Source organism: Panthera pardus, unplaced genomic scaffold (genome assembly GCF_024362965.1).
Source record: "Panthera pardus isolate Hobbes unplaced genomic scaffold, ASM2436296v1 HiC_scaffold_16, whole genome shotgun sequence".
Classification (NCBI taxonomy): domain Eukaryota; kingdom Metazoa; phylum Chordata; class Mammalia; order Carnivora; family Felidae; genus Panthera; species Panthera pardus.
This window is the reverse complement of record NW_026526721.1, coordinates 10610870-10636831: the sequence shown is the minus strand read 5'-3', so window position 1 is coordinate 10636831 and position 25962 is coordinate 10610870. Positions and strand designations below refer to the sequence as shown.

At 46.7% G+C, this 25962-nt stretch overlaps 1 protein-coding gene across 2 annotated transcripts in view; it reads left to right on the top strand.

Moving 5' to 3' along the window:
- The first annotated feature begins 14815 nt into the window (after positions 1 to 14815).
- The window catches only part of CLIC6 (chloride intracellular channel 6), a 42656-nt gene continuing 31509 nt past the window's right edge, over positions 14816 to 25962 (top strand). The window contains exon 1 of one of the 2 annotated variants that reach the window (XM_053903097.1): positions 14816 to 16281. In XM_053903097.1, the coding sequence (XP_053759072.1) occupies positions 15199 to 16281 (1083 nt within the window). In that variant the 5' untranslated portion in view covers positions 14816 to 15198. The remainder of the gene's footprint in view (positions 16282 to 25962) is intronic. The other variant, XM_019420272.2, reaches the window with a different exon arrangement.

Below are 25962 nucleotides of genomic sequence, written 5' to 3'. Positions count from 1 at the left end.
GGAACCTGATGCAGGGCTGGAACTCTTGAACTTTCAAGATCATGACCTGAGCCGAAGTCGGATGCTTCACCCCCTGAGCCACCCAGGCACCCTTGTAATTTACACCTGTAGTCCCAGCGTAATTACTTTCACTTTTAAAAATTTATTTATTTATTTATTTATTTAGAAGGAGGGACAGGGAGAGAGGGGAGAGAGAGAATCCCAAGCAGGCTCTGCACTGTCAGCAAAGAGCCCAACCCAAGACTTGAACTCACAAACCATGAGATCATGATCTGAGCCCAGATCAAGAGTCAGATGCTCCACTGACTGAGCCACCCAGGGGCCCCCATTACCTTCACTTAAAAAAAAAAAAAATTTTTTTTTTAAACGTTTATTTATTTTTGAGACAGAGAGAGACAGAGCATGAACGGGGAGGGTCAGAGAGAGAGAGAGGGAGACACAGAATCTGAAGCAGGCTCCAGGCTCTGAGCTGTCGGCACAGAGCCCGACGCAGGGCTCGAACTCACAGACCGCGAGATCATGACCTGAGCCGAAGTCGGCCGCTTAACCGACTGAGCCACCCAGGCGCCCCAACCTTCACTTTTAAAAGTGTACAAGTTCGGGCTGTAAATTATGTCCTAACTATGCCCACTGCCTTCTGTGAGGTGGTGTTTTGGAAAATGGAGGAAAAGAGGTGGGGGTGAAGAGAGGAGACCAGCAGGTGGGGCCGGGCTGGGGGTGGGGCACACGTGGGAGCTCCGGGCCAGAGGGGACCAGAGGAACCAGCGACAGAGCGAGGGACAGGAGGTATGTGGAGCTGTCCTCCGTGCTCAGGATGGGGCTGTCAGTCACTTACATCTTTAGGTGGAGCTGGACGATGGGGGGTTTTCAGGCAACTAGCGGATGGTTCGTATTTATAGCATTTTACAGGTAAATTTACCTACACTGAAATACAAAAATCCCATCCGCCCCCAGAAATCCCCTTGCCCCCGTGCCAGCGATGCCCCCACTCCCTGCCCCCAGCCAACCACTGATTTGTTTTCTGTCTGCTTGGTTCGGCTTGCAAATACTGTCCCATGGATGGACCGATGCATTATGTAGCTTTTTGAGTCTGGTTTCTTCTGTTTTTCATAACGCATTTGAGCTTCATCCATGTTGTGCATATCAACAGCGGGACCTTGTCGTTATTGAGAAATATTCCTTTGTATGGATGTGACGCAGTTTATTTATCCGTTTCTCGGTTCGAGGACCTGACGTTGTGTTCATTAACTGTATGATGTTGACAAATCAATATACCTGTGCAACTGATATCCTAAGATACGCGTGTAGGTTTCATTTAAAGTACCAATGAGAGGGGCGCCTGGGTGGCTCAGTCGGTTGAGCGTCCGACTTCGGCTCAGGTCACGATCTCGCGGTCCGTGAGTTCGAGCCCCGCGTCGGGCTCTGGGCTGATGGCTCAGAGCCTGGAGCCTGCTTCCGATTCTGTGTCTCCCTCTCTCTCTGCCCCTCCCCCGTTCATGCTCTGCCTCTCTCTGTCTCAAAAAAATAAATAAACGTAAAAAAAAAAAAAAAAAAAATTAAAGTACCAATGAGAAACCAAAAAGAGGTTCAAGGGTTCTTGACCTCTTCTGAACTATGGATCTGTTTGCTTGTCTGGTGAGCTCATCTCTGAATGCTTTCAGTGCCCAAGGAAAAATGCGGAGGATCTCCAAGGAAGCCAATTATACTGAAATACAATTATCAAAAAAATAAGAGGAACTGTCTGATTAGGAAGAAATTTAAGAAGTAATTAAGTAATAATATATTTATTTCTCTGTGCACCCACGTCATAAAATCCAGACGCAGGCTTGATAACTATTGAAATTTCAAAGTAGCGAGGAACGGAATGGAAATGATACTTTAAGATAATTCACACCTGGAATGAGATACAAATATATCTCTGATTTGTACTGGGGACAAAGCCACGGGTACAATTATTGCAATAGTCGTTTGTTCTTTATGTCCATAATTGAAAGAAATGTTAAATTTGAGTTTTGTGAATATAAAAATATGATTTTTCCCCAGGAAGCTTCTGAATTCTATCCATGTGTCCTCTGGGGACTTTGATTATGGTGCCTTGTTGTAATTAGAATATTCAGCTTGCTTTCTTGCTATAACCCTAAAAGGGGGGGTGGGATCAACTTATTTCTGCTGACTTCCATATTCACTGAGGCAGAGCCTGGGTCTTTCTCTCCGCTAACTCATAGCTGTTGATTAACGCATAATGCACCTATTTCGGGCAGGTCCCGAGTCCCGAGTCGCTTCTGTGACTTCAGAAACTGCTCAGCGTACAGCAATGTAACAATAATGCCTTCAAATTTCATGAAAGAAAACTTGAACAAAGCCCCCAAAGTCCTTGGGAAATTGAAACATCTCCTTATCTCGACTTAGGAGAACTGCCACCTGAATTTATAGCAATATACACACACTTAAAGCAAAAGCAAAAAAGTTAAAAAATTAAAAAAAAAAACCAAAATACAAAACAACCAAAACAAACAACAACAACCCCCCCCTCCAAAAAAAAAAAAAAAAAAAAAAAAACAAATGAAGTTTAGCTAGGGGTAGAAAAATACAACTCGTAACCTGTATTTTGGGAGCTCTGAGTTTCTATTGAAACATGAGCCAGTATGATTCTGGGAAAATTCACCTTCCTGGTTTAAAGACAGGGTTATAAAACAGCTTTCAAGTTTTGTGTATATCGAATGCTCCCGAACTCACCCAACAGGATTTTTTTTCAGACGTAATGCATACGAGTGCACCAGAGACATGCAGACCGGTAACGCCTTAAACCACTTAGATTTATAAGGAAGAATCATTATATCCAAAAAATACACAATCTGCTCCAAAGATTTGCTTTGAAATCTGTTCACCCTTTTTTCTCACTCTTCCAACCAAACATTCTAGAACTGCCCCCTACCACCAAGTGCGGTGTGTCAGCATCGCTTCCGCACCCATCACGTTCCTTATTCACTCCTTCACTATCGACATCCATATGGCCAAAACGTACCTTCCTTTTATGGTCCCAGGTGGGTTGCCTTCAGGGAACTGTCAAAGATTCTCTACCTGAAAAATTGTTTCTCACTGGCTCTTGGCTGCCTTAGCATTTTCACGGGTGCAAAGCTTTTATTTCCCAAATAGAGGTAGGGACTTAAAAGTGTAGATCCTCTTTGGAATGGCCTAGAAGAACGTGAGCCATTCCTGCAAAATGAATGGAATAGACACCAGGGCTTCTTCCAGTCTGACCGAATGGATAAATCCTTTCTGGAGACAGGGCCTAGGGACCTTTCATACTGACACACTCCCCCCGGCATCCCTGTTACTCTGATGCACAGCTGGGGTTAGACACCAACGCCTTGGAGCACTGAAGGTCCGATGTAGACGCCTTACCTTTGTATGTCCATAGTTCCTGGGTTTTTGTTCAACAGACTTCTTGTTTGGTCCCAAATAACCTCGTAAGAGGAGGGCAGGGATCGCTCCCTCATGGTAAGGTTGGGAAACTTGTCCAAAGACACCCCAGAAACCAGGTACAAGCAAAAGAGGGAGAAGAAAGGGCTGGATCTGCCCTTGGTTTATTTCAAAATTTTGTTTAAAGGTGATCTTGTATATTAATAAATGCCATTAGTGTCGTCTGTGAAATCAGGGACTTAAATACGAAAAGAGGTTTTATAAAAGCTGGCGTCCATTGGCAAATGTCGTCGGGAGCCTTCCAGAAGGAATCTTCCAGTTGGATGGTGAGGCTGTAATTTTTTTTTTTCTTTTTTCTTCTTTTCTCTTGGTGAGAAAGTTGCCATCCCTGTCTCAGCAGAGGAAGGGCTGGTTTTAGACTTGGACTATCTTGATTTGGGGGCTATTTACCAGTGTAAGTGGGGTTGCAAATAAAGGGAAAAAAAAAGTTTTACCAGGTATTTGAATCCTCAAATAATGAGGACTGACTATACTTTGTACACATTGACCCAAAACATCCCTGGTAGGTTATGGACTGAAGCCATGGAAGAGGAGAGACCAAGGCACGTAGGGGTTAAGTAACTTGCCCCAAGTCATATAGCTAGTAAGAAAGAAGCCAGGACCATATATCTGGTAACAGTGCTCCCCAGAAACCCACCAGCTGCTTTTGGACGTGTGGAGAGTGCCAGGTGCAATGGAGACCTCCATATCACTTGGTGTTTTTCAAATTCCTCTGCCAAGAACACCTTTGGCCTTGGGATCTTTCCAGAATATTTTGCTGTTTTGAGGGCTACAGGGTCTGAGGAAGGCACTGGTGCCTCACATCATTGCTCCTGGTGGGGCAGTTGTTTACAAGCTAGAAGGTAGTAAAGACCTCAGATTCTAGGACGACAATTGGCCCTGTTTTCGAGAAGAAATAAATAAACAAGAGAAGAGAGAGCACAGTTTAGCGGCAGTGATTGGAAGGCTGGCAGGGGGAGGAGTGGGATTTGGGCATCAGGCTTCCTGCTGAGTCTGCAGGATGGAGGCTGTGGCCCAAAGCCAGCCACCTGTACAGAGAGGGAGGTAGGTTCCCAAAATAGAGTTCTACAGAAAAGCGGAGCACAACTCATTTGTAGTGGAATCTACAAATTCCTACAAAATTCTACAAAAGCTGGACTCGTCGAAACAGAAGGTACATTGGTGTTTGCCGGGGGCTGGGGCTGGGGAAATGGGAAATTTTGATCAAACGGTGCAGACTTCCAGGGAAAGGATGAGCGAGTTCTGGGGAACTAATGTACAGCCAGGTGATTACAGGTAACGATACTGAAACATACTAGATACACTCTTTTTTTAGTATATAATTTTTTTAAGTTTATTTATTTATTTTGAGAGATAGAGAGAGCAGGGGAGGGGCAGAGAAAGAGAGAATCCCAAGCAGGCTCTGCATGGCCAGCACAGAGCCCGATGTGGGGACTCAAACTCATGAACCGTGAGGTCATGACCTGAGCTGAAATCAGGGGTCGGATGCTTAACCGACTGAGTCACCCCGGCGCTCCTGAAATATACTTGAAAATATACTCGAAGCGTACTTGAAAGTTGCTAAGAGAGTAGATCTTAAGTGTTCTCACCACACCAAAAGATGGCAATCTTAGGTGAGGCGATTACGTGACCTTATTGTGGTAATCAGTTCGCAATACCCGTGTGTTATCAACTCATCTTGTACATCTCCAACCTTACACAATGTTATATGTCAATTATATCTCATTAAAGCTGGGGAAAAAAGTAGAGCATGAAATCTTATCTCGCGATTGTCAGGGATGATGATTATGATTTTATGTTTATAGAAAGCCTGAAAGGGATCACACTATCCTCAGGGGAAAGATCGTATTCAAATTTCCACAACTCATGATTTAATCTAGTTCAGTTCCATGTCACTTCGCTCTGTGGCATCCCCCATTTCTACTCCAGGACAGTGACCCCATCCCAGGGTTGTTGAGATCACTCAGTGATTTAAAATAATATATCGGGGATAAAGACTGCTCTGTGTAGTGGCAAGATGTGTAACATTCTATTTCTAAGAGGGAACTAGACAGAACAATCTTTAAGGTCCTTTCAAGTTTTAATATTCTTTTTTTTTTAAGATTTTTTAAAATGTTTTTATTTATTTTTGAGACAGAGAGAGACAGAGCATGAGCAGGGGAGGGGCAGAGAGAGAGGGAGACACAGAATCCGAAGCAGGCTCCAGGCTCCGAGCTGTCAGCACAGAGCCCGACACGGGGCTCAAACCCACGAACTGTGAGATCATGACCTGAGCTGAAGTCTGACGCTTAAACCGACTGAGCCAGGCACCCCTTAAATTTCTAATTGATACTATAATGCTTTATTTGTAAGATGGATAATTATAATATATAATAAGTAGTTATATATAATTTTTTTATATTAAATCGCTGTACCTGACATATTGACATATGGGGTTTTGTCCAGTAATACTGTGCCATTTCATAAATGAATATGATAAAATACAACCAAATATCTCTCTCTATTTTTTTTTCCCCAACACACACACAACTATCAGTCTGTTTTTGAGATTTTGGCTCATTATTCTGTACTATGTGCTGGGTATATAGGGATCTTTCTTTCTTCTCTTCCTCCCTCCCTCTCTCCCTCTGTCTTCCCCTACTTTCCTCCCTTCCTCCCTCCTTCCCTCCCTCTTCCCCCTTCCCTACCCTGGGTTCTTCTTTCCTTTCTTTCAATCAAATAAGTCATTTTCTTGGTTCATTTGAAACAAGAAAGTAAACCTTATCGCTTAACTAAAACTTAAAAGTATAAGCATTCTTTGCTTTTAATTTAAACATTTAGTTTTCACAAAGACTGTTTCAGCCTTCCTGTTTTGCTGTTTCTCATGGGTTCTGAATCAAGACACCGGAAAATAGGTTAGGTTGAATTTAGAATAGAGTCATGGGCTTGGAATGAGAGCTCAGTTGCTCATCTTTGGGGAAAGCATTCACACTTGAAGAGGCAAACTCAGTTATATTGTTGTTGGCTTGGGGAGACCTTTTCTGCTCACTTCCTGATTCTGAGCTTTGTTCAGCTCTGGCTACTGATTTCTAAATACGTGAGGTGTTAGATCATAGGTTACAGAATTCCAGTGCTGAAGGAACCCTGTAATCATCTGATCCAAGGTCTTCATTCAGGGTGATGTCCCATCAAGTGAAAGGGACTTCCCAAAGTCACTGAGTTCACTACTTACCTGATCAAACACATACATTCTTGGGGTGAATGTGCCAACAGAGCCGAGGCTCTTCCCCCTCGAGACCCTCTTTTACAACCTTTATCTCTTTCTGGTCCAATCAGATTAAACTCAACCAAATTAAAAAGGGAAAGCTCAAATATTGTAAGATTTGGGAGTGTGAAAGTCGTGAGCTAAATGATTTCATTCTCAGTGTGCTGAATAAATAAACAAGAATACATTTCAAACATTTGACTCCAAGTTTTTAAGAAACATGATTCGAAACATGAGCAACAAAAATATTTTTACAAAGCAGGGCCTTGGCATGTTTGAGTTTATAGAGTGTGGTTAAAGATCTTAGAAAAATGTGTAATCAAAGTTATTGATGAGGCGTGGCATGAAATACCAGCCATGAACCGGCATGAACATCAGAACGTTTATAGCGTAGTAAGGATTTTCCACTCTGCAGAATTACACAGCAGGGTGGGACCCTTGTTCCATTTATGTTTATTTCTCCAATACTAGCTGAGTCTATGTCACAAGAAAGGTCCTCAGAAAGAGTTTGCGGTGTGGTGGATGAATGAATGAATGATGGGTGGATGATGGATAGAGGGGATGGATGGAGGGGTTGGATGATGGGTGGATGGACTGGATGACGGATGGATGGGTAGGTCTTCTCAATTCTGTGAGTAGAATGGAAATGGTTTCTTTAAAGGGCAATTTCATGACTATGTTATAAAGGGATGATTAACTTAATCTTGTGATATGGCGCTCACTTTTTCCTGAACCATAGTTACAAGTAAAATGATAAAAACAAAAGATTGCCAAGTCTCACAATGGCCAGCTTGTGCTTCTCGTAGCCACTTAGAGCTCACCCAGCTCCCGGCAGATGAGAGGTATTTTTCTGGGTATGTGGGGACACGGCGCACTCCAGTGTCATCCTTTCTCTTTAGCACCATCTGTTTTCATTCTGACAGATAACTTTTTTCCCCCCAGCATTTCCAATAAGGAATAGACGTTTAGGATGTTGGATTTTCTAAACCTTTGTGTCAACAGATGCCCGGGAATCAGCCATGGAAGCTGACTTTTTGACAAGTATCAAGGGATTAATATTTTAGATAAATGTCCTATGTTATAGAAGAGTGAGATCCATTCCAATATCTGGACAGTGAAAACTAATAGGACCGACCGTTGGATCACCACCCAAAAGCAAACCATTATCACTTGGTGATTGTGCAGAAACATCCACGTTTACAAAATACTTTACAGATTATCTCTTCAGGGGAGCCCAGGGCAGTAGGTTTATCACCAAGAAGTGGCTTGTGCACTATAACATGGCCAGTAAGCAGCCGAATGAGGAGTTGAGCCTAGGCTTGTAGATGCAAATCTCGCAATCTGTCTATCATTTCAAAAAGTTTCTCATCAGGATTCACTAGTAATCTGCAGGACATGTTTTAAGGAATTACCACCCCTCCCCTCTAACACAACACAACAACCCTTCATCTACTATTCCAAGCTCCTAGTAGATTCAATATATGGGATAAAGGCATTTTCTATGGAACACCCTGTAATTGGGGGGGGGGGGTGGTGCTGGAGGGAGACTGGTCTTCCTTTCAGGCAACAATTCACATTATGGGCTGGTTAATTCTTGGTGGTGGGGGGATGTGCATGGGTCCTGTGCATGGGAGGAGGTTCGGCGACATCCCTGGCCTCTACTCCCTAGATGCCAGCAGCAGCCCCTAATCAGGACACCAAAAAATGCGTCCAGACATTGCCAGATGTCCCACGAGGGGCAAAATTGTCGTACGTATGTGATGCCCAGTGCTCACGCACACCTCCATCCATCTCTGTAGATTTTTGGGTTCTGAAGGACTGGAGGGAGGAGAGAAAAAGCTCGGGAGTTTAGTTTTTTTAAGTTTATTTATTTATTTTGAGAAAGAGAGAGAGAGAGAGAGAGAGAGAGAGGCAGAGAAAGGGAGAGAGAGAATGCCAAGCAGGCCCCGTACTGTCAGCGCAGAGCTTGACGTGCGGCTGAAACCCATGAACTGTGAGATCATGACCTGAGCCAAAATCAAGAATTGGACGCTTAACTAACCGAGCCACCCAGGTGCCCCGAAACTTGAAGTTTAAAGAAAGTCGAGTTTCTACAACATCAAAATGTTTAGAAAACAACTTTACAGAGTTGTCCAGGGGCCAGTGTGGCATGGGACGGGGGTCCACGCCCTTCCACCCCTTTCCTTGTCCCCGGCCTGACCACGGCACACCTGAAGCCTGCAACATGACTTCGTCTTTCCCTTCCAGATTGCAGGCTACCTTTCCAGAAGGGCTTTCGGCAAGTGGTTTGTAATCAAACCCTCCTCCTTCCACTCCCCTTCCTCCTCTTCTTCCTCAAAAATCTCTTCCCTCATCCAACAGGTATTTGTTTCAAATCTAGCTTGTTTTGAGAACAGCACAAGATCATGTGGAAAGAAAACAGAAAAAGCTCTCACTAGCTAGGTGAGTTCCTGGTAGGGTGACCATATGAGTCATCGTCCCAACTGAGGCACTTTTGAGAGTGACAGGGGGTGGCTTGTGATTATGTTCCTGAGACAACAGGATGACTCAGGACTGTCACGGGCTAAGTGGGACGAAGTGTCACGGCTTTTCCAACACTTCAATGCACTGTTCTGTCAAGATGTGTCCTTTGGGACAATACTTACCATGAGGTCACAATGCCGACGATAACAAGTGCCGTGCTGGGTAGGATACGTACATTCTCGGCCATGGTCCTACTAGAACTTCTGTTCTAGATGAAAAACTTAGTGAAGATCGCAGAGTTAATATGAGATAAAGTGGGGTTTGAATCAGGCAACAGTGTGCCCCGAGAACCCACTCATTTCACCATGGCATTATTCGTGTTGGTTTGCGTGATGTGCTTATTGACTTGCGAGAAGGAATATGGGTGTTTCAACCCCTGCCTTCCGATTTAGGTCTAATCTTCAGCAATAGCCTTCTTTTAAACTGAAATACACCTTTACAGTTAACTGGGCAAAGCCAGGAAAATTAGAGCAGGTTGGGGGCCATTCTTGGGCAAGAAAGACCAGCTCTTGGACAAGAAATCAGTGCAGGAAGGACTTTGGTTCAGGCATAGCATATCCCATGGGCTGAATGTTATACATACATCGAAATCCCAGGGGCCCTTCTGAAAGGACCAGACGTTCGCTAAAGAGATCTCCATGGAAATGAGTCTATCTGTTCCGGAAAAACCGCAAAACAACAAATCCTTTAATTGTTTGTTTATGGGACACCTGGGGGGCTCAGTCAGTTGAACTTCTGACTCTTGATTTCAGCTCAGGTCATGATCTCACAGTTTGTGAGCTTGAGCCCCACGTCAGCCTCTGTGCTGACAGCACAGTGCCTGCTTGGGATTCTTTGTCTCTTTCTCTCTGCCCCTCCCCTGCTCTCTCTGTCTCTCTCTCTGTCTCTCTCAAAAAGAAATAAATAAAACAATAAAAAAATAAATTGTTTATTTATAAACCCTTGAGTTTTTCCTTGGTAATCCCTGAGCTGTGCTGTTTCATGAGTCCTCGTAATACATGGTAAGAAAGCTCTGTAGTTACTAGTAATTTCTAAAAGCCTCTTGATTACCAGTCCTTTGCCTCTTGTCTCCCAGCCTTGACTCTGTCACTTCTGTTTAACCCTCCTTGGTATTTAAATAGCTAATCTGGTGCTGGTTGCCGAGTTAACAATGTGCAAACCTCTAAAGCAACTTCACCTCGACCTTCACGATTCTGTTTATTTGGTGTTTCCTTTTGTGTTTCTGTTCATGAGCTGACTTGGCCTTTGCTAACGATTAAAAGTATTCGCTGAAGTATTCGCCAAAGCCAGTAGATAAGAATTTCTGCAAACAGTGTGTCTTGTGACATTAGCTTGTCCCCTGAAGTACAAAACCAACTGAGAAAAGTAGTTTTGAAAACAGGTTCGGGATGATACGTATGTATTTGCAAGCTTGCATGTATTCGCCCGCTCGGGATTTATTGAGTTTCTACTATGCGCCCAGTTTTGTTCTAGGCAGTGACAAACAAAACCTTTGGCTTCATGGGACCACCATCCTAGTAGGGGGTGGGGGAGGAGGGGGGGAGACAGACAATAAGGAAATAAAACACATTGTATGTCATATGGAGACAACTGTTATGGGGGAAAAATAAGGCAGAAAAGGCTGACAGTGAGTAGGGATTGTGATTTAGTTATTCTTTTTTTTTTTTAATTTATTTTGAGACAGAGAGAAAGGAGGAGGAGGAGGGGCAGAGAGAGAGGGGAAGAAAGAATGCTAAGCAGGCCCCAGACTGTCAGCACACAGCCTGACATGGGGCTCGAACCCACAACCCATGAGATCATGACTTGAGCCGAAACCAAGAATCAGACGCTTAACTGGCTGAGCCACCCAGGCGCCCAGGAATTGTGTTCTAAAATAGGGTGTTTATCCATGTTTACTGCAGCGTTACTCACAACAGTCAAGATATAGAAACAACTTCAATATCCTTTGATGGATGAATGGATAAAAAAAAAATGTGGTATATGCCCACAATGGAATATTATTTGGTTTTTAAACAGAAGGGAAACCTGCCATTTGTGACAGGGACAAATCTAGATGGCATTCTGGTAAGCGAAATAAGCCACATGCAGAAAAGACAAATACTGCACCATCTCACTTATATGTGGAATCTAAATAGTCAAGTTCATCTAAACCGAGAGTAGAATAGCGGTTAGCGAAGGCTGGGGGAGGGGAAAAGAGGGAGGTGTGGGTCAAGGGTACAAAGTTTCGGTGATGCAGGATGAATACTGGAGGTCTAATGTACCACATGCGACTATAGTTAACAATATGGTTTTGTATATTGCTAAGAGGGCAGATCTTAAGTGTTACCACCACACACACACACACACACACACACACACACACACACACACAGGGTGCTTAGAGAAAAGAGCTTATGAAAAACCTAAACAAGGTAAGGGATGAGCTACAAGGATATAGGGAACTTCCAAGGATGTAGGGAGCATCCGGAATGCCTAGCAGATTCTGGCAACAGCAGGAAGCCAGTGAGGACAGAAAGAGACTGGGATGCCTGATTTTATGGGAGCCATACTTGATGTGTAGGGACTTGACTTTCTCTTGGTGTGAGACAGGAAGGCTTTGAAAGATTTCAAGCATACGAGGCGACTGGTGGACTCATGATTTCGATGGGAGTCATCTGACTGTGCGGTGGAGAACAGACTGATGAAAAGCAAGGGTAAACCTGGGGACCAGCTGGGAGGTAATGGTGGGTTGGCCCAGTGGGATGGCAGTTGGGGGTAGAGAGAAGAGTTTGGATTCTGGATATGTGTCATTTATTTATTTTTTAAAATGTTTACTTATTATTTTGAGAGAGAGAGAGAGAGAGCAGGGGAGAGGCAAAGAGAGGGAGAGAGAGGGTCTCAAGCAGGCTCTGCACTGTCAGCTCAGAGCCAGATGCGGGGCTCGAACTCACGAACCACAAGATCACGATCTGAGCTGAAATCAAGAGTTGGATGCTCAACCGACTGAGCCACCCAGGCGCACCCTGGATATGTTTTAAAAAGTGGACAATAGAATTTATTGGCAGGTTGGATGGGGGGTGTGAGAGAAAGGACTTAAGGTTTTCAGTATGTGCACACACGAGTGTAAAGTCTATATAAAGCTGAATATTATCCGGAAGTGTCTGGCTTAACTGCTTACTTATTTTTGCTCTAGCCCAAAGCCCCATGATGGAAGGCATACAGTTTGCTCATTGCTGTGTGCCTAGAGTCTAGAACAGCCTCTCTTTCTCAGCACAGAGCCCTACGTGGGGCTCGAACTCACGGACTGAGAGATCATGACCTGAGCCGAAGTCAGATGTTTAACCGACTGAGCCAACCAGGCGCCCCGAAGAAAGTGTTTATTGTGAGTAATGGGATTTCAGAAAAATTGTGAAGAGTTCTGTTATTTTCTGTCTTCTCTATTTTCAGCTTTGAGCCTGTATTCATGTAAAAATAATGCATTTACTGAATTATAGAAAATAAAAGAACTTTGCAGAATTATGTGATATAAACATTTAAAAATTGTTACGACTATTATTGAAAAGTGAAAGCTTCCACATTCTACAGAAGGCAAGGTGTTATTTTGTTTTTTTTTAATTAAAAATTTTTTTTAATGTTTATTTATGTTTGAGACAGAGAGAGACAGAGCATGAATGGGGGAGGGTCGGAGAGAGAGGGAGACACAGAATCGGAAGCAGGCTCCAGGCTCTGAGCTGTCAGCACAGAGCCTGACACGGGGCTCGAACTCACAGACTGTGAGATCATGACCTGAGCCAAAGTCGGAAGCTCAACCGACTGAGCCACCCAGGCGCCCAGGCAAGGTGTTATTTTGAAAGCCAATGTCAGTGTAAGTCAACGAATCCAAACACTATAAAAAATTAAATCCTAATCCTATAGAATAAAATGACCTTGTTTGAGATGTAGGGTCCGTTGCGAGGACAGAATAGACTTTATGAATGCTGTTTCTCTACAAGGACACTCCTGGGGACCAGCTCTCAGCCAGCCAGTCAACTGTACTGAGTTCCCATTAATCATCTCTAGGCTTGATTCAAAAGGAGGTTTTTAAGAGATGCCAACCCTCCTATAATCAGGACTTCTGTTTTCTGGAACACACCAGGGCTCACGGGGTTTGCGTCAAGGGACCGCAGTCCTGTGCTCACGGGGTTTGCATAAAGGGACGGCAGTCCTGTGCTGTGTTTGCTGTTCGGGGCTGACTGCGCTGGCTTTTCTCCTTCCTTACGCAATGAGGCTCATGGCTATCTCCCGGCCTTGTGAGTGCAGCAGGATTCCTTTCTCTAGGTGATGGGAGCTTTTGCAGAGCATGGCCTGTGTCTGACATGTCTGTCTAGCTCTCATGTGTGAGTGTGGGGCTTTGAGTAGATGTGCCGTGCTTTGTGGTGATGAACCTTCCGGTCCCTTCCTTTCTGGATAGGGCACAACCTTGAAGAAAGGTGGCATGAATCTGGGTGACACTGGGCTCCTGTCTTGTCACCTGTCAGTGGGTATTAGACAGAGACATCCCGGTGATTAGCCAAATGTGTGACTCCAAGCCCTACCAAAGATCCCCTCTGGTCTTTTAGTGATAACAGAGCCCTCTATAGATGTGATCGACTAACGTGTCTCAGGACAGTGTCAAAGCCATTAAGAGCCCTATGACTCAAATCAGTCTTGAGTTGGGCTCCCTGCTCCACCGCACTTAGACTGGGCCATCCTGGGCCATCCTGGGCCATCCTGGGCACCAGCCTCCTCTCTGTAACCCACATGATTTAGCCTAGCTCATAGTGAACTTACCACGTAATTTTCCTCCTAACTTCCTCTTCTTCGGGAGAAGGTGTCCAGTTTGTGATTCCAGGAAGTTCCTGACCCAGGGAATGCCACAGCTCCCATCTTTCGAATCTTGTATTCGAAACCCCAACACCCACAGCTCCCCAAGCCCTAACACACAACTCAGGCTAAAGCACTGGCCGGGGGCTTGGAAAATCTAGGAGCATCTGCAAGATAGACTCTTAGAGAGTCTTTCAGGGACCAGAGAGGTAAAGGATCTAGCCTTTCCACAGTGCAAGGATGCTGTACTTGTCATACCTGAGGGGGGGGGGGGCTCCCTCATGCACAACAGAGCCCATCTCTGATCAAAGTGCCTCGACGGACTCTTCCTTCTCTATAGGGGCCTCTGGAACTTCTCAGGAGGGTCCTGCAAAATTGGAAAGGTGTCTCCCTGTCTTCTTGCTTTCTGGGTTTACCACCTTTGTTCGGGGACACTGAGGCGGAACATGGGCATCTGCATTGGATATCAGCTGAGGAACTTAACCCTGGGCTCCCTGGGGGAGAGTGGAGATTGGGTACTCGGGTGCCCAGCGTGTGGTGTTGGGGGTGTGTGTGATTTAAATGGCTCTGGAACTTGATGCTGTTACAGAAAACACCCAAGCTGCCAGGAGAACCGGGATCTTTTCACTGAAATTCACAAGGGCCACGGGAAAGGCTGTCATTGGCCAGGCTCCCAGGCCACCTGAACGCCGGGAGAGGATGGGGTGCAAACCCCGCCCAAGCCCCAGGGGGACGGAGTTGGCACCGATGACTACTGGTCAGTCCCTGGACGGCGGGCCAGGCATTTCAAAGGGTGTGGGAGCTAAGAGGCCCTCCCCAGCCGCGCTCTCTATCTCGGTGGCCCGCGCCTCCAGCGAAGCCGGGTAGGAATTGGAGTCTGGGTGGGAAGCAGACTTGAATCTGGGAGAAACAGTTGCGGTGGAGGAAGATAACAGAAAGCTTAAATCCGGGACGAGGGGCGCAGTGTCTTGAGGTCGAGCCCGTTTTGCGCCACCCGAGCCCAGAGCGAGGCGTCCCTTTGGAAGGGGTGCAGCGGCCCCTCCGGCACCGACCTCCTCGCCCAGGGCTCCTTGCCCCATCAGCAGTGTCAAGGAAGGGTCCCCAGCGGAGGACAGGGATCTGCGGCCATGGCCGAGGCAGCGGAGCTGGAGGGAGGGCCCCCAGGCCCCCAGGGGCCGCCCGAGGCCCCAGCGCCTGTGGCGGAGAGACCCGGTGAGCCGGAGGCCGCGGGAGGGGAGGCGGAGCGGGAGGAGGCCAGCGAGGGCGCCGCGGAGGCGCCGAGGGGCGAGGGGGCGGGCGCAGCCGCGACGGCCGCGGTGAACCGGGCAGAAAGCCCCGACCGGGACGGAGGGCGCGCGGGCGAGCGTGAGCCCGGCGCGGACGGTGGCCCGGCGGCCGAGACGCGGGGCGCGAGGGCGGCGCAAGGGGAGGCGGAGGCCGAGGAGGGCGCCCCGGGGTGTGCCGACGGCCCCCAGGGAGAGGAGGGGGCGAGCGGCGGGGAGCAGACGGAGGACGCGAGCCCCGGGCGCGGCGCGCAGGGGGAGGCCGCGACGGAGGTTCAGGGGGAGCCCGGGGAGCCCGAGGCCCCCGGGGCGGAGGAGAAAGCGGAGCGAGGGCCGGGGGAACCGGCAGGCAGCGCGCCGGGGGCGCAGGGGCCCAGCATGGACGCAGCGGGGCAGGCGGGAGGGGCGCACGGGACCCAGGGTGAACCCCGGGACGGAGGGGACCGCAGCCCCCAGCCCCAGGCCGAGGCCACGGAGGCCGCGGCGGCGGAGATTGGCGGGTGCGGCCCCGGGGAGCTGGCGGGGGAGCCTCGGGATGCAGCGGCGGGGCCTGCCGACGAGGCGGGGGCCCCGGGGACAGGGGAGTCGGAGGAAGCGGCCCCCGGGGACGCGAGGGCGGAAGCCGTCGAGGAAGGGGACCAGGGTGGACCCCAGGAGGAGATGGAGGAGGCAGAGGAGGAGAGGCGAGAGCGCAGCCCGGAGGGGCCGGGCGAGGAGGAGTCCCCCGACAGCAGCAGCGCGCATCCAGAGGCGGCCGCGCCGACCGGGGCCGCGGAGCCGGAGGCCGAGCTCAGCAACCACCTGGCGGAGGAGAGCAGCGTCGAGGGCGCGGACGAGACCGCGCGGGTGAACGGCCGCGGGGAGGACGGCGAGGCGTCCGAAGAGGGGGCCCCGAGACAGGAGCACGACATCACCCTCTTCGTGAAGGTAAGTTGAGCTTTCCCCAGCTCTTAGCACGCCCCCTCCCATTTTTGGTCTTGGTCTTCCAGGGGTCCCCAGTGTCAAGAGGGTCACTTCCATTCCTAGGAGGGAGGCAGGACATCCTGGGTGTTTTGGGAGAGTTTTAAGGAGCGTTTCAGCGAGACACGATGGTTTGGAAACGAAGAGGTTGGGTGGAGGCAGTCGGGGGAAGTGGGGGGATGCAGGGCCAGCACCCCACTGTCCTTTGCTCTGAAAATCCAAACTGGCCCTTCTCCTCCGGAGGTTATTGAAGAATTAACTTAAAGAAGAAAAAAAGCGACACACCCTACTGATGTTCAGAGCAGTTGACGCCAAAGAAAGCTTAATACTTGAAGAGGGGGAAAAATGCAAACAGGTTGTAATGCGACAAGTATCCCCAGGACTCCGATTTCAGAGGCCCAGGGCTGGCCAGGGTTTTCAGCCCCCCAAAAGTATCCCTCTTTGGTGGGTAGAATCGATGAGGTCTATTTGGAAGGAAAGTGGAAATTTATGACGTATTAGGGTGTTTATTGAGCATTTTAATGTTTATTCTGGACGTTTACAAGATGCTGGTGGCTTGAACACTATCTGCCTTTATGTCGTATTTCAAACTTACTTCAAATGGGAGGAGAACAGTGAATTTGTTAGGGACTCTGTAGGGCACGACTGAGTACGTTTTGAGGTTTGAGTTTAAACAGGCATTTCTACAAGGCATCAAAAATGAGAGGCGAGGTCCAGTGGTAGCCACCCCCACCCCCTGCCCCCTGCCCCCCACATGGGGATCTTAGTTAAAAAAGCCCGTTCTGAAGACCTGTGGCCAGACCAGGAAAGCAGCAGATAATAAGGCCAAGAATGTGCATTGCATGTTGAATCATAATCCTTCCAGAATACTTTCAGGCTTATAGAAGCCAGTTAGGACCTAAAGCTCCTTGCGGGGAATGTAAGCAAATTCTAATAAGCAAAAGGAGAAATGTTTCCAAAGTGATTAACATCAGAATTTCAAGAATTGTTTGGGTGGCAAGGGGGTTAGGGAGGAGAGGGCATGTATTTCTTCACTAGTGGGAAAGGGCTGTTACAGAGCTTTTTTGAAAACCCTGGGGCCTTTTAAGATTATGCGTTGGGATAGAACCTAAGGGCACAGCCCCTCCAAAGGGCCTCTGGGAGCTAGAAGTTTGTAGGGAAGGGGAAGGAGAAGGAGGGGGAAGGGGGAGGGGAAGAGCCAAATGCCCTGCCTGTGGTGTGTGCCCCAAATCTGCTCTTGATCTGAAAAATTCCCATTGCTCTGGTCTCATGGCCACCTGATTCCAGCACATCTTTCCAGCCTCTTGTTACAGTTCGGAAATACAGTAACACCTTCCTACCTTGTCCTGCTTCCATTCTCCACTGTCTCCAACCCAGGCCCTTGGTGACAGCCAGTGAGCTACACGTTGTTCCAACGTGTAAAATTCTTCAGTTGTTTATTGCAGAATTTCAGATAAGTCCACACCCCTTAGCCCGGCCACAAGGTCAGTCCCTCATGATGTTATTCTTGCCTCTTTGGTGTTGTCTGGATGTCTCCCCCCCCCCCCCCGCCCCCCTTTGTTACCGATGGTACCACTATGGCAGCCATATTGAACGAGTTACCTTTCCTTGAGCGAAACACATTCTTTCCTGCCCGGAGATTTTGCAGGTGCTGTACCTTCTGCCTGAATCAAGTTTTTTCCATCTCGACTCTCTCCCTGCCCCCTGCGGGGTGTCTGGATTCATCATGGGGAATCATCTCCTCTGGGGAGCCTTTTCCAACCCCAGTCTGGGTTGGGTGTCCCTCTGTTGAAAGTCCACTCACGTCCTGTGTGTTTCACCTCTTCCCTTGACTGTGTGAAATTCATCTTCTCCCCTCCATGTGGAGCACAGGTCTGGAACACGATGAAGATTTGAATGGGTGCCTGTGTGCACGACAGCCACGGTTACCATGGTAATCAATAGCATGGACCCACAGCCAGGGGATCAAATCCTGGCTCTGCTGCTCTCTTGCAGTGTGACCTTGGGCAAGCTACTTAACTTGTCTAAGCCTTTACTGCTTATGGATAAAGTGGGGATAATAATAGTACCTACCGGTGAGGTTGTTCAAGAATTAGATTATGTAAAGCACTTAGAATAGTACCATGGCTTGAGATAAGCATGGTGCAAACCTGTGTTCTTATGGTTATATCTGCTTAGCTTCCACAAACTTCTATTGCTTTTGCACAGAAATGGTCCCCTGTCCATTTCATCCCTGCCCTCCTTTTTTTCTTTAAAGGAAAAATCTCTCTAGATACCTAATTACCTCCATTCTCTGGGGATAGGAATGTTATGGAAAGTAAAAATACATTTTTCTTCTCAGATCCTGCTCGGGAGGCAAGGGGCTTTTTTTTTTTTTTTTTTTAATATATATTTGTTTATTTATTTTTTTGAGAGAGAGTGAGTGCGTGAGCAGGGGAGGGGCAGAGCCCCATATGGGCTATCCAGACTGTTTTATTCTGACATGATCATCTTGGTGATCATTTGTGCCCCCCCCCCCTTTTTTTTTTCTTAAAGAAACAGATCTCCAGGGGAGCCTGAGGGGCTTAGTTGGCTTAGTTGGCTAAGCATGCGACTCTTGATCTCAGCTTAGGTCTTGATCTCAGGGTCGTGAGTTCAAGCCCCACACTGGGCTCTGTGCTGGGTGTGAAGCCTACTTAAAAAAAACAAAAACAAAAAAGGGTAAGAAAACAGATCTCCAACTAGGGAGATGGGTTTTTAAGCAACTACTTTTTGACAGAAATTCTGAGGGTCACTTCAGATGTGCCTCATAGGATTGTTAAGGCATCCCCTTTAATTTTTCCACCTTCAAATCATTCTACTTAAAAACAAAAAAAGACCCCAAAGTAGAAATCAAGCAAAAACCTTTCATTTATTTATTTTAAAAAATGTTTTAAAATTTATTTAGAGAGAGAGAGAGTGTGTGTGTGCACGTGAGCAGAGGAGGGGCAGAGAGAGAGAGAGAAAGAGAGAGAGGGAACTCCAAGCAGGCTCCATGCTGTTGGTGCAGGCCCTGACCCAGGGCTTGATCCCATGAACCGGATCATGACCTGAGCTGAAACCAAGAGTCCAACACTTAACCAACGGAGCCACCCAGGGGCCCCGAGCAAAAACCTCTTAGACGCTTGTATCTTTTGAGTTTGCTAATTCTTAACTTTTGATTTAAAATCCTTAAATTAGTTCAAAATAGAATTTCTTTGCCAGCTTTAGCTTTCTTTGGGCTTCTTCTCTGGGCTCTACTCCATAATCGACATCTGACCTTCTGGGTTTTGTAAACATGTCAAGTTTTTCTGTGCCATTACTGGAGTGCAGAATTCACAGATTTGTTTTTTCAGGGAGAGTACTGCAAGCATTTCAAACATCTCCTGACGGCCTGGCCAACACCGTCATCATTAATTGGCCCATATTTTATTTGTGATTTTTAACTTTTGCTTTTCCCCCTGTTTTTTAAAATACATACATTGGTTGCAAACATACCACAAAGTAATGACATATGACCCAGTGACATGTGCTAATAAAATCTGCTTCTACTTTTAACCACCCGGTGGTTTATAATCTCCATCTTTGTGAAAATTCTCATCCTACTAATTTGCCATTTTGTTTTATTCCGTAAGTACGCAAGTACGTATTCTTGTAAAAGAGCCAAAATCGTATAGAACAGGCCCAGGAAAGCTTCCTTGAATTATTGTATGGGAAATTAATTTCTGATCATGCTAATTCTTTTATTTTATTTACAAAGAAGTGTTAATTATTTGTCATCAAATTATAAGGTAACCCTGCAGTGTATTTAGTAAGAAAGAGTCATTTCTTCTTCACTCATAACAAAGGGTAACAACATAATAACATACCAACAGAACAATAACAAACGACAAACAAAATACTGACAACAAAGGATAAAGTAGGGACTTCACCAGCTGTGGGGACTTAGTCGCTAAGGAAGTCTTGCTTACAGATTTGGGGCTTCTAATCCAGCGTGTGTACTTTGAGGCAGGGTCTAGGCGTAGGACAATCTGAGTTATAGATTTCCTGGCAAATGTCACATGACTTAAAAAAAACCTCAGTGTGACCAATGAGTAATCCTGGGCCAGAGTCTAGGAATTTCTGAAATTAGGTTTTTAGACACCATATATTTAACTATTACCATGCAGCATTGACGTGGAGAACTGCCCCCCAACATAAGTAAATAAGTAAATAAATGAATGGAGGCAGCCAAGCAGGGCCACACCACGTGGCCACCACGGCAGGAGAGGAGGGGTAGGTATGTGTCCAGAGCAGCAGCTGACTGGCTCCTGGTAGACCAGTTGGCTGCAGCAATCTAGGCACCTTCTGCCAGGAGAGAACATGTCAAGACCTGTCTTGCGGGGCTTGGTCACCGAGGAGCTCGAGAGGGAGGTCGTATTTTCATCATCGTGTGTGGGCTGTGACCCCGCGCCCTGAAGGGAAATGGGCAAAGGTGCACTCCTAGGACTTTACGTCTCCCTGCAGAATGACGTTTTTGTCCCTTGTGTTCTGAGCATCTGATACAACTTGCCTGCAAATACATTTATGAAGTCAGTAGAGGTAGTTGGGGTGGAAACCGAGGTGGAATGCGGTGTTAAGCTAACGTCTGATACACCTGCACACACATTGCACACGGGGTCGGGGGCGGGGTGGTGGTCCCTCTCCCCACGCTGGCAGGGCCGTGGGCTCATTGGAAGCTCTCGGTCGGTGCCTTTTGGTAATGGTAGGTAAATGCCCAGGTGGATGCCGGTGGCATCAGTCCAAGGTGACCCAACGAGGCCACTCAGATATCCTGTGGATATCTGTCTGTACCTGTAGATACCTTCAGAAACAGATACCTGAAGATCGGCAAGATACCTTCAGAAACACCACACCGGGTCCTTTCGGCATGTGAATTTACTCTTTAGTTTCCCATATGCAGAAAAGTCAAAACCCAGCCTTTGAAGGAACGTAGAAAGTACAAAGCTCTTGAGCCATGGTTTCGGTTCAAGTAGGTCACAGTGCTGTCGATGCATCCCTTAACCTAGCGCATGTGAATTTGTCACCTACTGTGTGTCAGACAGTGTGCTACAGTTTGGGGACCCAACGTCAGGCAAGACCGACAGGGTCCCTGCCCTCATGGAGTTTACTGTCTAGCCCAGAGGACAGACACCGAGCACTGAATGCTGGCGATAGCAGGGACTACACTGATGTGCTCACTTTTGTCCTCCAGCCCCCCCCGCCCCCAGCACAGGGTCTGGCACACAGTAGGCGCCCAGTTAATGCTGGCAGGAAGGGGAAGAGGCAGCGAAGATGAGTAGGAGGCTGTAGGAATATATAGCCGGAAGACCCGCAGATACAGTGGTAGTCACTAAGGTGTTTGTCGATTTGATGTATTTGGGGAGACACAGGGAGTGGGTCCCTCCGATGATCCCTAGTGCAAGTTCTTGAAGATTTTTGAAAACAGGCTGCCTTTGCTCTCGCCACCCTGTGAGCTCCTGCGACGTTCAGCAAAGGAGGGTTTTCTCCGAGAGTTGGGGAGGTGGATATTGAAATCTCCTAGACTCCTTTCCCATCAATTTTTTCTACTTTTTTTTTTTTTTTTTCTGACAGAGTGCTGATTCATGAACTGGGCTTTGTATTTGGGCATAGTTGGGGGTAGAGGGAGATACTCTGTCCGCAGTATAGACGTCGCCGTGTTTTCTGGCACACCATTCTCCTTCCCGTAGGGAGATGGTATCCAATTCCATTTTCAGCTGGATGCTGCAAAGCCTAAAATATTTACTCTCCGGCCCTTTAAGAGAAGGTTTGCTGACCCATAGTTACACCCCTTTTGATTTGTGACCTGGGACTAGATACATGGCCTTTGGCACAAAATTGGAGTTTTATTTAGCAAGGAAGAAGAGGAATGGCTGTTGAGTAAAGAATCAGCAGTGTCTATCACAGTGAAAAATATTTAAGACGCTGAATATCTCATACTTATTTTTGGAAATGTTATTTTTCTACGAGGCCCCTAATCTTGGTTTAGGTGAGGTTGAAATAAAACAGAGATTATAAATATAAAAAGATACTATGAGGGGCACCTGTGTGGCTCAGTCAGATTAGCGTCTGACTTTGGCTCAGGTCGTGATCTCCTGGTTTGTAAGTTCAAGCCCCACATCGGGCTCACTGCTGTCAGTGCAACGCCTGCTTTGAATCCTCTGTCTCCCTCTCTCTGCCCCTCCCCTGCTTTTGCTCTGTCAAAAATAAATAAACCTTAAAAAAAGATACAATGAAATACGATACAATAAAAAGTCAGTCTTTTTCCACCCCTGAGGTCCAGCTTCTCAGTTTTTCTTCTTGGAGACAGTCGCTGAATCTCTTTCCAGGGGTATTCTGTGCATATTGAAGCTGGCATGTAAATATCCTCACTGCATTAGTTACCTATCACCGTGTAATAAATTAATTACTCTGAGACTTAGCACCTAAAACAGCAAACATTTGTTATTCACGGCTTCTCTGTGTTAGGAATCTGGGGTCTTCTTGGTCGGGTAGTTCTAGCTTATGAGATTGCTAGATGTGACGTTCGCAAGGCTGTGGTCTCATCTGAGGGATTGGTTGGGGCAGGGGAGGATCTACTTTCAATGTGGCTGACTCACATGACTGTTGGCAAGCGGTTCGAATCCTCACCACTCGGGGCTTTCTTCATGGGCTGCTCTCATGTTGGCACAACATGGCATCTGGCTTTTCTTAGAGCAGGGATCCAAGAGAGAAGAAGCCACAATGCCTTTTATGACCAAGTCTCAGAAGTCACACACTGTGATTTCTGTCTTATTTATTTTATTTTATTTTTTTAGATGTTTAATGTTTATTTATTTTTGCGAGAGAGAGAGGGAGACCATGCATGTGCACAGAGAGGCAGAGAGAGTGGGAGTGCAGGAGGGGCAGAGAGAGGGGGAGACAGAGGATCGGAAGCAGGCTCTGTGCTGACAGCAGAGAGCCTGTCATGGGGGTCGAACTCACGAACTGTGAGATCATGTCCTGAGCCAAAGTTGGATGCCTAACTGACTGAGCCACCCAGACATCCCTCACAGACATATTTTTTTAAAAGTACCACACCCAATTTTGTTTTCATATAAAGTAGTACACTGGAAATACATTGGGTTACATCTTGCTTTCTTTACTTAATGGTATATCTTAGATATCATTCCCCATTGTACCTGTAGCTTGATTAAATTCTGATCGAGCTAAAAATTTAACTCTGATCGAGTTAAAAATTTCATAGTTTTCTAGTGATAGATGTACTTTGTGGTCAGTCTCCCATAGGTGGATATTTAGGTAGTTTCCTTTTTTTTTTTTTAACAGAGAGAAAGCATGAGCTCGGGAGGGGCAGAGGGAGACAGGAACTGAAGGGGGCTCCATGCTGACAGCAGAGAGCCCAATGTGGGGCTTGAACTCACGAGCAGTGAGATCATGACCTGAGCAGATGTCCCAACGGTTAGCCTACTGAGCCACCCAGGCGCCCCATTAGTTTCTTCTTTTGGATGTTAAACCACCCTGTAATGAATATCCCTCTGTGCATATGTAATCACATATGGAAGCTCACTTCTTTAAACAAATTTTTTAATGTTTATTTATTTTTGACAGAGAGAGAGAGAGGGACAGAACATGAGCGGGGGAGGGGCAGAGAGAGAGGGAGGCACAGAATCAGAAGCAGGCTCTAGGCTCTGAGCTGTCAGCACAGAGCCCGACACGGGGCTCGAACTCACAGATCGTGAGATGATGACCTGAGCCGAAGTCGGACGCTCAACTGACTGAGCCACCCAGGTGCCTCAGAAGCTCACTTCTTAGATCATATCTCTTTTGGTGTATGTGTGGTTGAGTATACTTTTATATTTAACAACTATTGACATCTTTTTTTCTGTGAGCAGCTCACTTTTGTCCTTTGCCCATTTTTCAAATGAATGTTTGACCTTATTTTTCCTAATTTTTGTATTAAGGAAGTTAGACCATTGTCTTTCATGTGGGCTGCATATATTTTTATTGGACTGTTTTGACTATTTGTGCTGGAGTAATTTATCCTTTCAGTCTTGGTAACTTGTTGGAATTGATGCGCGGGAAAACAAAGCATAGGCTGGGACAGCACTCTTAAACTCTCCAACTTCAGGGGCGCCTGGGTGGCTCAGTTGATGAAGTGTCTGACTCTTGATTTTGGCTGAGCTCATGATCTCACAGTTTGTGGGACGGAGCCCCGTGTCGGGCTCTGCACTGACAGCGTGGAGCCTGCTTGGGATTCTCTGTCTCTCTGCTTCTCTGCCCCTCCCCCGCTCTCTCTTTCTCGCTCTCAAAAATAAATAAACATTAAAAATAAAATGACATCCCCAACTTAATTTACTGTAATCTTTTTTTTTTTTTTAATGTTTGTTTATTTGTGAGAGAGACAGAGTGCGAGTGGGGGAGGGGAAGAGAGCGAGGGAGACACAGAATCCGAAGCAGGCTCCAGGCTCCGAGCTGTCAGCACAGAACCCGACGCGGGGCTCGAACTCATGAACCACGAGATCATGACCTGAGCTGAAGTTGGCTGCTTAACCGACTGAGTCACCCAGGCGCCCCTTAATTTACTGGAATCCTCAAATCCTCTGTTTTACTTTATATTCTATAACTTCTTAAGTCCTGAGGGATTAGGTATTTCAATTCTTGCCTCTCTCCCTTTCTTTTTAATTAGCACGTTACACTTTATCAAGCACACGCCCTTTGAGAATTAAGTTCTTTCTTACATGGTAAGAATTCCCATTCAAAACAAAATTTCAAATATCTAAGATAGCGGGATCATTTCATGCCACACGGCTACATCGCTCTGATCTTGGCATGCCACCTACTGGAATGTATTTGAGTCCCACAAATAAAAACCATCGTGAAAAGTAATCGTCTGTGATGCAGTGATATCAAAATATCATTTCTGAGGTTGTCTCCTCGCCAGATGTTCTATTTCTGCCTCCATCTGTCCAAAGAATTGACCAAAATGTACAGAGAATGATGCCATAGCCTATTTGTAGGGATCCAGTGAATTGTGAAAGACTGCTCAGAGCTTATGTTTAATTAGTGGGAGGGGGAACTGAAACACTCAGATATCAAAGATCATTCGGGGAGATACTTTTGAAGCTTTGGGGGAGGGGGTAGCTCTATGGAGAACAGTTGATATATACTTATTCACACAGCAAGGGAAGTCAAATCTTATATGTTTGTGTAAGAAATCATCAGATTAAAAATAGTCTCTAATTCTAGATTTTTATTGGCTTTGTGAGCTCTACCCAAACTCCCTGGTTCTCCTCCCTTGGGTGCTTGGTTGGCCACATGAAAGTTGAGTCTTTTGCTGTGGGGAGAGGTAAGAGGTGCCTTTCAGTCTTCTAAACTCCAGAGTGGTGTTTTGGACTCACGCGGCTATTTAAAGCAAATATTGATTGAGTGCCCGCCAAGTAGCAGACCCTGTGTTTGGGGCCGGGGTACAACAGTGACAAACAGTGATGAACACAGCCCCTGCTTTTCTAGAGCTTTCAGCCTAGAGAGTGATCCAGAAGCAATGGCTAGAGTGAGGAAGGGGAGTGTGTGTGTGTGTGTGTGGGGGGGCGGTTTGCTGGAACAGGTGGGAGAAATAGGGTAGCAGGCTGGGCA